Consider the following 12,382-nt stretch of genomic DNA (forward strand, 5'->3'; position numbering starts at 1 on the left):
GCGGGTCAGGAGAGGTCTGCCACTCCATGTGGTCACCTCCAGGGCAGGCGGGAATCGAACTCATGCAGAAGTGGCTTACGCTTCTCAGTGCAGTGCTTTAACCCGCTGCGCCACCAGGGAGGGCCCTGTGCAGTTTGTTTTTATAGAGGCTTTTGTATTAGGTTTTTATGATCATATGTATGTGTGCAGTATCCGATAGAAGTTCATTTCTTTCATTTCTGATTTGATTAATGGGGTTTCTTTCTTTGTAAACTTAGCTAATGGCTTGATGATTTTATTTATTTTTTCCAAAGATGCAATTCTTGGTTTCACTAGTCTTTTGGACATTTTGTTTTCTATTTCATTTATTCTCAAATTTTTATCATTTCTTTCTTTTTGTTGGATTTGGATGCTTTTCTTCTTTTTTTTAGTTCCTTCACCTATAAAGTTAGGTATTTGAGATTTTTGTGGGTTTTTTCTTTTTATCTGGGTCTGTTTTGCTATAAACTTTTCACATAGTGAAAAGCATCACATTAGGTAACTTGTCTCTCCATTTCCATCATCTCCAGATACTTTTTGATCTCTATGATTTCTTCAGTGACCTAGGAGTTGTTCAGAAGCATTTTGTTTATTCTCTACATTTTGGTTTATTCCAGACTTCTTTTTGTGATTGACTTTTAGCTTTATAGCACTGTGGTCTACGGAGATGCTTGATATAATTTCTATTTTTGTGTAGTCTCTGAGACATGGTTTATGTCCTATTATATGATCTATTCTTAAGAATGTTTCATGTGCACTAGAAAAGTAAGTGAATTCTATTTCTTTTGGAATAGAAAGCTCTAAAAATGTCCAATAAATCCATCTGTTCAAACACTTTATTTAAGGCCTATATTTCTTTGTTAGTTTACTCTCTGAATGATCTATTCCTTTCTGTCTGTGGTGTGTTGAAGTCTCTGACAGTGATTATATTTTTGTTAATACATTGTTTTAGATCTCTTTAATAGTGGCTTTATGTAACTATGTGTTCCTGTATTAGGTACATAAATATTAATAACAGTATGTCTTCTTTGTAAATTCTCCCCTTTGTCATTATATAGTATCCATCTTTGTCCATAATTACTTTTAATTGTTGAAAGTTTAGTTTCTGTGGTAGAAGATAGAAGTTATATGGCAGAAGAAATAGTTCCTGCTTTTCTCTTTGAATTACTAGCATGTATGATTTGCTCTAATCTTTTAGTTTGTTTTGTCTTTTGGTGTTAAATGGGTCTCTTGTAAACAATATATGGATGGCCAAAACTTTTTCATTCAAATTGAGAGTAAGTATTTATATGAATTATTATCAGTCATTTTTTTTGATTGTTTTATTTTTCTGTTGTTCTTTTTCCATTTGTTTCTCTCTGCCCTTTCTGGTTGGCCATTCCTTAGTAAGGAAAAGATTTTCCATTAATGATTACTATTTAAATTCCTATTTCATGTGTCCTCCATGAACTGTTGTCTGTTCTCTGACATCTTTGCTGCTATACAGTTTCTGTCCATTTCTTCCTTTCATTTAGTGTTTTGTTGTTTACTCATAATATTCTTGTTCATGCTTTTGGTTTTATACTCCTATTCTCATTTTGCTTGGAAATTTATGTTTTACTTTTTCTTGTAGAACAACGCCTTCCAACATTTCTTAAGGGGCAGATCTGATGGTGGTAAACTTCTGTTTGTCTGTGAAGACCTTTATTTCACTTTCATACTTGAATGATAATTTTGCAGTATGGAGTATTTTTGGCTGACGGTTGTTGTCTTTTATGGCTGTGAATGCTTCTTTCCACTCTTCATTCCTGGAGAGTGGGTTGAAGTTCAAGGAAAGCCTAATTTGTGAGCTTTTATAAGTTGCCTGTTTCTCTGCTTCCTGCAAAATCCTTTTTCTTTTTTGATTCTTGATAATTTGACAATAATATGTCCAGATGTAGGCCTTCTTTTATTTAAAATTTGAGTGTTTTCTTTGCTTCCTAAATATCCATTTTTAATTCTTTCCTTAGGTTTGAGAAAATTCTGTTACTATTTCTTTGTATAGCATTTCTGCTTCCATTTCTGTCTCTCTACCTTCTGGGATTCCAATTATTTCCTCTTCTAAATGAGTCTGATATTTCTTGTAGAATTGCCGCGTTTTTCTTTTGTCTTGATGCTATCTCTTAAGTCTTCTATATCTGAAATTCTTCTGTCAGTTTAATTCTATTTAAAGTGTCTTCTAAAATGTGTGCATTTCATTTAGAGTCTCTTTTTATGATCTTTTTATATATTAAGTATCTTCTGCGACGAACTCTTTGTTCCTTGATCTCCTTTCTAAGATCTTGTACCTGTTTGCCTTTGACTCACCATCCAGTAGCTCATTTAGCATTTTTAATATTGTTGTTTGAGGTCTGCTGATAGATGTTCTATTTCTGTATCCTTTATATTTGACTCAGGATTTTATTATTCTCAGTGTGCTTTTCCATCATGTTTTCAGATGTTCTTGCTTCCTAGGCATTTGTGCTGCCTTTTTTTATTTTTTTGGCATGTGTGTTTTTCTATGTGTGTGTGGTTGGGGAGCTGGGGATTTAATTTTGTTTCTTTTCTTAGTTTACCTTGGTGTGAGGTAAGGCAGAAGAGGAGTCTCAGACTTTAATAATATCTCTGTTTGAGGGGCGAAGGTAGTCACCTCTATCTCTTCTCTCATTCCACAGCAAGCTGTATTCTTTTTTGGGGGGTTGTCGTAACACCTTATTTCACCTCTGTGCTGCACCTTTCTATTTCAAATCATGAGCTATGAAACTTCATATCATGAGTCTATAGGTGGTGGGAGTTAGGTCTGGACTGCCAGGCTCAGGTTCGGGTTCCAGGACTAAGTTGTACTTGGCAGGCAGGTGGTATTGTACCTGAATGTGTTGTACATTACTTTACTGCTGTGGCCATCAACAATGGTCGTTACCTCCCCAGCTCTACCTCTACTACTGGTTCTGTGGGACTGCAATACTTACATGCCATTTGTTTAATTTACCAAAGGACTTGTGAGTCATCTCACAAGTTTTTCTGTCTTCTGTTGGGCTTTTTATGGTGTGTAGCCTAAATCTGCCTGCCATAACTTCTTTGATCTCTTCTGGGAGGGTGGTAGGAAGAGAATTTTTAGTGCCCATACCAACAGCAATATACCAGGTTTCCCCAGTGTGGCTTGGGCGGTGAGCCCCAGCCAGTTCTACCAGTTGATGTGTATCTACTGTCACACTCCCAATTCTTCCCCTCTAGAGTTCCCAACCTTAATTTGAGATCTTCATGGGAAAGTCCTGATACTCTATAGATGGAATGGAGCATCTGGATCTTCCTATGAGCAAACATTGTTATTTTTTGTAGTTTTTTTTAAGATTTATTTATTTATGCATACAAGAACTGGGGTACAGGCCAGAGGTGCAGAGGGTGAAAGTATTCACCATAGACAGAGTGGGGAGCAGAACAGGCAGATTACTGAAAACTATTGCTGAGAGGAGCAGTGAATGGGCAGGTCAGAGGTCTGCCATGCCATGTGGGTCACCTCTCTTGCCAGGATTAAACTCATGCTGCAGTGGCTGCAGATAGCTTCATAGTGCCTTGCTCTTACCGCCTTGTGCCACCAGGGAGGGCCCTGTAGTTGTTTTTAGGAGAAGGAGTGATCCCAGTCAATTCTGCAATGTTGTGGATGGGCCTAGAGTCCTCTGATTCTACGCCATAGATGTTAATTCTGTCAAGCTTATCTCAGGCTCTGTCTCATTTCACAGCTATCCAGCTGAGTGAGAGTGGAAGTGACTCCGATGTGGGATCTGGTGGGATAAGACCCAAGCAGCCACGAATGCTTCAGGAGAACACAAGAATGGGCATGGAAAATGAAGAAAGCATGATGTCCTATGAGGGAGACGGTGGGGAGGCTTCCCATGGTTTGGAAGATAGCAACATCAGGTAATCGGCAGCAACATGCTACAGGGCTGTGGCAGCAGTGCCCAGCTATGATGTCAAAGGGCTCAGCATCAGATTACTTTCATCCATCAAACATTTCCTGAGTACCTACTAGGGCCAGGCACTGTGCTAATCCCTTGGGGATACACAGAGGAGCAAGACATATCCTGCCCTTGAGGAGCTCACAGTCTAGCGGAAAAGACTGATGCAACAAAATCATTGCAAATGTAATGTGATGTTTGCCATAGCATAAGTTAAATTCAAAGTGCCAAGTCACCACTGAGGAGGGAATGTCTCACTCTGCTTGGAGTAAATCAGGGAAAATTTCACAGATGGGGAGACATTTGAAATTGAACTAGGCCTTACAGATATAATAGGAGTCTACTATGTAAATATGGTGGCAAAAGATGAGGTCTTTAGAGATGGAAAAGTATATTCATAGGCACAGAAATACAACAAAGTATGGTTGAGGACAACTAGAAATAGCATCGGATTGTATTGTAGAGGACCTAAAGTGGCATTTGGATTTTGGTAATCATTACTTTAAGGAATAGAAAGTAACATTAAATTTGTGTGTTAAATAGCCCTAGGGCAATGTGAAGCATCTCAACTTGGAGCCATCTGTTAGGAGTAGGTGGGTCAGAGGAAGAGACATAATCACTAGCTGTCTAGTTTAATTCAGGTAAGATCACATCTATAATGAGTGGGAATGTCACTGAGATAAGAAAGAAGAAGAACAGGTATTAGAAGGGATAGGAAAGGAGGAAAAACTTGAATTTGTCTTTGTGCATATTGGACTTAAGATACATATGGTACATCTAGCCAGCAGTATTCATCAAGCAGTTGATCTGTATTCATTCAGCAAGTATTTATCACAAGTACAAAAGCAACTAAGATTCAGGTCCCTTCCTTCAAGAGTTCAGTCTAGTAAGAAACCTGAAATGAGTAAACAGACTGTTATATTATAAGATGAAAAAGTGCTGTGATAGAAAGCCATGAGATTTTTTTGGATGAGTACGTCTAGGATGGGGAAACTGATTAGAAAATCAACCTGAATCAGAACAGGAATTAGATCAATACAAAAACAAAGGTCACTCTAGAAAGCAAGGACACCTTATACGGAGACACAGAAGCAAGAGCACTGCTAACCCAGTGTTGCTAGAATTTTTGCTTAATCCAGCTACAGTCATAGGAACCATGTAATTTAAAGAGGTAAGCACCAAATCATGAAGAGTCTGAAAATTTGGGCAGGTATTGAGTGAGAGTAATATGATCAAACAACTTCCCTGAGAATCAGAGAAATGCAGTAAAACAATGAAACAAAAAACAATTTTTTACCTAATAGATTGGTAGTGAATAAAATGAATGATAATACCCAGTGTTACAAAAGGTATAAGGAGAAAGATATTCTCAAATGGCTGGTAATGTAAATTGATAAAATGGAGTGGATGGGAGAAAAGTATAGCAATTTATCATTATAAACTAAAAACTTAATATGTGCATCCTCTTTGGCCCCAAAATTCCATGTCTAGGAAATTATTTTATGGGAATAATAAAACCTTCATTGAGTTGTTTGTACAAGGATATTTATCACAGCATTGTTTTTAACAGTGGGAAAATTGAAGACAGATTATATGTCCTAGTGACAGACTGTTAATAAATCATGTTATAGCCATGTAGTGGAATACCATACAGCTTTCAAAATGATACTATAGGTGTATGTTTATTGACATGGAAAGATGTTCGTTATAATCACTAGTGAAAAAAGCAGAGTCTTGAAAAGCATGGGAGTATTCCAGTTTTGTAAATAAAAAATTGTTTAAGCATATAAGTGAAGTGCATAGAAAAAAATTTGGAAGGTCATAAAAAGATTATCTCTGGGTGGTGGAAGTTATTGGGTGATTTTTTTTCCTTTTTTTTCTGGTGTAAATTCCTCCCTCCCCTCCACCAGTGAACATGCATTACTTGTATGATTTTTTTTTTGAGTAAAATTAAGAATAAACAAACAAACAAAAAATAAAGAGCACTCTGGCAGAAGTGTGAAGAATTAATTGGAGAAGAGCAAGACTGGAGGCATATGAAGAATGATTTCAATAGTGTAGGCCAGAGATAACAAAGTACTAAGCCAACGTAGGCAGAATAGGGATGGAAAGGAGGGGGTTAAGAAACAAGATACAGTGAAGAGGCGAAATTTTAAGGACTGTTGACTAATTGGATGATGAGTGAAGCTGTAAGTGGTAGGTGAAACTGAGGCTCTCAGAGCATTTATGGTCATGTAAGTTAGCAGTGTGTTGTTCAGGCTATAGGAAGTTCTTTCATTCAGGTTCTTGTGTATATGAAGTTGGCAAGTTGAGATTTTTGAACAGTTCATTTTTTTCTTGGGAAACTGTAGAACAGTCTAGAACCAGACATTCTAGTGTCCAGGGGAGGTGAGATGGGCTGATCCCCTGGTGGCATAGGAGAATGGGAATGGTCAGCTAGAGGATGGTGCCCGAGCTTGAGAGATGACATGTTTCTCTTCTCAGTTATGGGAGCTATGAGGAGCCTGATCCCAAGTCGAACACCCAAGACACAAGCTTCAGCAGCATCGGTGGGTATGAGGTATCAGAGGAGGAAGAAGATGAGGAGGAGGAAGAGCAGCGCTCTGGGCCGAGTGTACTAAGCCAGGTCCACCTGTCAGAGGACGAGGAGGACAGTGAGGATTTCCACTCCATTGCTGGGGACAGTGATTTGGACTCTGATGAATGAGGCTTCCTTTGGGCCTCCTTGGTCAGCCTTCCCTGTTCTCCAGCCTAGGTGGTTCACCTTTCCCCAATTTGTTTATATTTGTACAGTGTCTAATCATGAAATCACCAGATTAACACCTTAGCCTTTAAAAAATAGTAAATGATAATCGCCTCTCCTGATCTTCCTGGGGCCACTGCCACCCTTTGACTTAAAACCAAGCAATCCTTTTCCATTTTCCACAAATAGAAATAGAGCAATCTCCTTCTCTAGTGCCCCTCTTTAAATCCATTTATTGCTCTTGGTATCATTTTGTTTCCCCTGGGGAAAAAGGAAAAATTACAAAAGGACTAATACCTTTATGTCCTCTTGATGTGTTAGAAATTTTCCAAGCATGGTATCATCTCAGCTTTCTAATTTTAGGCTGTAATAAGTGACAACCCCCCTGCTGGGACAGCAGATTTGGTTCTGGTGGACTCTGTACCACACTAAAAACATAAACCTACTGGACAAACTGCCCATTATTTTATTATTTATTTGGTTATATAATGCCTTGTTCCTAAATGGATTTGAGGCAAATGATTATAAGTCTTTGAAACTGCCTATTATGTCAGAAATGATATGTTGCCATGTAAATGTGTTCTGTCCCTTCCCCATCCCTCCCCTGGTGAAAAGGTAGGAAAATGGTAAGTTTCTTAAGGCAAAGACTGTGTCTTTTGTTTCTTTTCATGCTTAGGATATGGTTCTGTGCATAGTAGGTACTAAGTTAACATTTCTAAATTCTAAAAATCTCAACAGATTTGCTGTTGAATATATGTTCCATTATAAGCACTCTATCAGATCCTTGGGATGCAAAGGTTAATAAGACACAATTATTTTAGCCAAAGAGCTCACTCAAGTTGTGGGAGGGGATGGAATTCTAAACTTGTTAATATATCATTACAGTTCTGTCAGATTAGTGCAATTAAGGAATTAGATATAAAGTGTAGGGGAAAATAGAGGAGTGATACTGTTTGAAAAAGTCAGAGATGTCTTCCTAGAGGTAATTTTTAAGCTATTTGTTGAAGAATTAGTAGAAGCTTGCCAGATGAAAAAGACAGGCAGACTGTAACGTAAAGTGAAAAGGCCAAAATCTAGAAATGGCAGAGTGTGTTCCTAGTTTGTTTGTTTGTTTGTTTGTACCTGCCTTGTTTCAGAGAGAATTTAAAGTGGTTTATGTTAAGTCTTTCAGTGCTGGAATGGCTAGGGATGATACTAAAAGATGGGCAGAAAGCAGATCATAAAGAGCTTTGCATTTGATAATGCTCATGAGCGAATCTCATATTATGGGGAATGAGGAACTCTGGTGGAGTGATATTATCAGATATGTGATCTAGAAATTTTCTGTCTTTAGAATGAAGAAATGGAAGAATCATATGCAACGGACAAGTATGATCCCATTTTTGTAAAAGACAAAACTGTATATATTTTTTATGTGTTTATATATGCTTGTATATGCAAAGTCTAAAAGGATCTGTGCTAAATTGTTAATAATGATAACTTCTGGGATGTGGGATTGGAGGAGGGATATATGGTTGTATGTATACTGGGAGGGGAATTGTGCTTTTATTTCTGTATTTAAATTTTTTTACAAGTATGTATTATTTTTGTAATAAAATTTTATTTTAAATTTCAGCAGTAGCGTGGAGAATGGTTTGGAGGGGAGCAAATCTGGTTCAAGTAAAGGGTAATGGAACCTAAACTGAGTCTATAGCATTAAGATGGGGAGGAGGGAAATGCATTTAAGAGATCTTTGGAGAGTGAAATAAACAGAAATTGATTGGTATTTGGGGATGGAAAAAGAAGTATGGAAGATGACTTCCAAAATTTTGGCTTGGGAGATTGGGTGGATACATGGCTTCATTCATTCCTTCAATGTTTTGTCAAGTCACCTATTTTTATCTGTGTCTGCCACATGCTGATACAGAAATAATAGTTCCTAATCGCAGGAACTTAAGGTTTAAAATGAGAGAATGGACAAAAATAAGCTTAATAAAAAGTGATTATTGCAATAAATATTTGTAAGTTTCCATGCTGAGAGGGAATTACCAACTCTTGATTATGGAATAAGAATAGGTAGCTGTTCCAAAGGACACCTTTAGCTAGCTTATGAAGAGTTTGCCATAGTTAGAGGGAAGGTAGGAGGGCATTCTAAGCAGAGGGGTCAAAAATACCTAGAAGCATGGAACTACGTGATCTGTCCATAGAACAACAGGTAGTTCTGGATGGGTGGAATACAGAACACATGTAATGCAATGATTACAAAGCTCAGGATCAACGCCTCATTTTGAGCGATATCTGGTAGCAATATGAAAACGGGTGGACTAGGAAAGGGTGATGCCAAATGAAAGATGAAGACAAATTAGCAAGTAGAGATGGAATGAGAAGTACTTCTCGGTGACATTGCAAAACGAAAAGTAAAAGAGTAGAACCTAGGTTTCCAACTTAGGTGACTGGGTATATGGTAATGCCATTCACTGAAGAGATTGGGAAGTTGGGGTGGGAGGTAAGAGAAATAGTTCAGTTCAATTGGAAGCATTTAAGTTTATCTAAGTGTAATAAATAGAAAGCATAGGATTTGTGCAACCTGGAGCCAAGTAGGTGAGGTTACCCAAGAAAATGATGTAAAGTCAGAAGATCATGTAGGTCAGAATCCTGGTGAAGACCAATGTTTAGGGGTGGGTGGTCAGAAATAGAAGGAAAACCTGGATTCATATTTCTCAAGCCTAGGAAGAAAGAAAAAAAAAGATTTATAATACCATATAGGGGGTAAGTAAAATGTAGCCTAAGCAAGAGCCTGTGGATTTGGGAATTAGGTTTCTGGTGACCTTACCTAGCAAAAGTAACTTTTAACTAGCAAAAGTAGTGAGATTGGAAGCCAGCCAGCAGGTGAGGGACACAGGAGATGAGATTCTGACGGTAGACATTATTACTCTTTCAAGAAACTATGCTTTGTAGGAACAGAGAAGAAATTTTCTCTTACCTAACCTCTTGGTTCTTCTCAGGCTGGTCAAGCAATCACAATTAACTAATGAGTTAATGGGGAAAAAATTAATTAATGTGTGTGGAGAATTCCACATGAATATGGATTCTAAAACCAATGGAGCAAAATATATATCCTGAGCTATAAGGAAAAGATAGGGATTCAGAGAGGAGGGGAACTCCTGATGAAGATCAGATTAGATGTTTCCCTAGCCATCATAGATAGGCTTCTCCAATAGAAAGGTTATTTCTGGGGAAAACACTAGTTGTGGAGTAGTAATCCCAATTTTCATTGTTTTAGGTAGTTAAAGGAATGGTAGAAGTTTCTCTTGTGCCTACAAGTCCTCAGTTGACTTCAGCCTGAAATAATCCATATGCCACAGGGACACATGTTGAAAAGGTCTGTCCTTGTGAGGAGTAAAAGTAGTCTTTAGATGGAAAATGAATAAGCATGCTTACATAGGTTTAGGAGAGAAAACAAAAGATAGGGATGAATTGGAAGAAGCAAGAGAGGATTAGTTACTGAAAAGACTTGGAAACAAAATTTAATATTACTAGCTAGCATGAGTAAAGAAATTTGCCTTAGGAGAGAAAAAGATGGATGTAATTACAAATCAGTATGTAGATAAAGGAATAGAAAGTTATTTAAGAGTTCATTCTTCATAGCTTCCATTTCCTCTGTGAATAGGAGTAAGATCACACTTGTGAGAAAAGTGAAAATGGGATGGGAGCATGAATAAGTGTTGAACTACTGGGGAGATCATGAAAAATTGGAAACCATCCAAATGTCCACCAGTAGCAGAAAAATTAAATTGTGGTATATGTTTGTTGTTTTTTTGTTTGTTTGTTTGTTTTTTTGGTGTGGTATATGTTTTCAATGAAAAAATATACAACTGGTAAAAGAATGAGGAAAATCTGTGTGTGATAATGCAGAAATATAGTCTTGAAAAAGTAAGTCATAGAGTAGTAGGCATTGTTTTATTTGCTTAGGGACAAAGGAGAAATGCACTCATTTTTGCATACTCACAAGAAAGATTTGCCAAGTTGTCCCTCAAATTATCAACACCTTTAGGAGCAAGGTGGAATCAAAGCTGGTCTCTTTCTTTTAATTATTAATCCTTCTATTAACGTTTGAGCACTTTTTGTTTCTGTTTTATAATGGCCACCAAGGTAAATGGGAACAGGACTTGAGTGATCGTGAAAAGATTGCTGGCTATTGAATCCATAGATGAGGTTAAAAACTTCTAATTTAGGGGCTCTCCCTGGTGGTGCAATGGATTAAAGCACTGCACTATGAAGCTCTTCGAGGCCACTACAGCATGAGTTCGATCCTCCACCAGGAAGCTGACCCACATGGCATGGCAGACCTCTCCTGACCCACTCGCTGCTACCCTCAGCAGTGTATTCCAGTAGATCTACTCAGTCTCTGGTGAGCCCTCTCACCCACACCTCTGGCCTGTACCCCAGTTCTGTAAGCATAAATAAATAAAATCTTAAAAAAAAAACTTCTAATTTAGGCCCTCCCTGCTGGCGGAATAGGTTAAAGTGCAGCACTGTGAAGCTATCCTAAGCCACTGCAGCAGTGAGTTCAATCCCCGGCCAGGGAACTGACCCACATGACGTAGCAGACCTCTCCTGTCTTGTCCGCTGTTCCCCTCAGCAGTGTGATTTAGTATATCTGCCTCTTCCACTTCCCACTCTGTCTTTGGTGAATCCTCTCACCCCCACACACACACCTCTGGTCTGTACCCCACTTGTATGTATAAATAAATCTTTTTAAAACGTTAATTTAAAATACCAATGTACTGTGTCATTTACTTTGAAAGGTCAGCAACATAGCTATCAGGGTATAGTAGCAAAAAGGGTAAAACAATTTTGGGTGAAGGCCTGGATATGAAATGGATTGCAGGCTTTCATTTCAGTAACCATTTCTTGACTATCGAAGCACTGTGCTGGGTGCTGTAGATACAGTATTGGAGATGGGAAGTTCACACAAGAGTGTGAAATAAAATACAATGTTGTGTAAAGGTACAGAGATCAGCTCTGGAACTAAGAGGCAGAACTGAGAGATGACTCATTTGAGTTAGTCAGGCCAAGAAGACATTGAAGGGTAGGAATTGGCATTATGCTGGGTAGAGAAAATAGCATGTGCAAAGAACATGTGACTGTAAATAGTTAGAATGGTTAGAGCATGGTTTTTGTGGAAGGGGTCAGCAAGAGGTGACACTAGAATTAGTCTCAGTCCAGATGATGCAGAGCTTTGTCCATTTTGCTATAGAATTTGGACTTAAGAGACAGTAAGGACCTATGGATGGACTAGGATCACGTCAACAACTCAGAATATGGATTGTAGGAGAACAGGACTGGATAGGGTTGTGGCCCTCTCAGACAAGATATGAGTCAGTTGTAAAGCATGAACAGTAGGCAGAGATTTGGGAGAATTAGTAAGAGGTAGAACCTTCAAATGACTGGTTCAATAGGGGGGATGTTTCAGTTAACTAGCCAATCAAATATTGTTTGAGCTTAATGGGTGTCAGGTATTATTCCAGGTGCTTTGAATAGAGCAGGAAATAAAACATCCCTTCCCTCAAAATAGCTTAGTGGGGGAGCATGGTGACATTTTCCAACTCTTCTCCTACACCCCAATAAAACCAAAACTTAATGAGGAACAGAAGAGAATTTAGTGAAGGAGGTAGATAACACACAA

The 12,382-nt window shown here is 38.2% G+C and overlaps 1 protein-coding gene across 10 annotated transcripts in view; it reads left to right on the plus strand.

Moving 5' to 3' along the window:
• Positions 1-8,277, plus strand: part of TAF1 (TAF1 RNA polymerase II, TATA box binding protein (TBP)-associated factor, 250kDa) — a 92,345-nt gene extending 84,068 nt beyond the window's left edge. For 8 of the 10 annotated variants that reach the window (XM_012733937.1, XM_012733938.1, XM_004694480.2 and 5 more), the window contains 2 exons: positions 3,756-3,933; positions 6,456-8,277. In XM_012733937.1, coding sequence (XP_012589391.1) covers positions 3,756-3,933; positions 6,456-6,678 — 401 coding nt within the window. In that variant the 3' untranslated portion in view covers positions 6,679-8,277. The remainder of the gene's footprint in view (positions 1-3,755; positions 3,934-6,455) is intronic. The other 2 variants (XM_012733939.1, XM_012733941.1) reach the window with 2 other exon arrangements.
• Positions 8,278-12,382: the final 4,105 nt, after the last annotated feature.

The sequence above is a fragment of the Condylura cristata genome, unplaced genomic scaffold, assembly GCF_000260355.1.
Source record: "Condylura cristata isolate star-nosed mole 26May11 unplaced genomic scaffold, ConCri1.0 scaffold00043, whole genome shotgun sequence".
In the NCBI taxonomy this organism is placed as follows: Eukaryota; Metazoa; Chordata; class Mammalia; order Eulipotyphla; family Talpidae; genus Condylura; species Condylura cristata.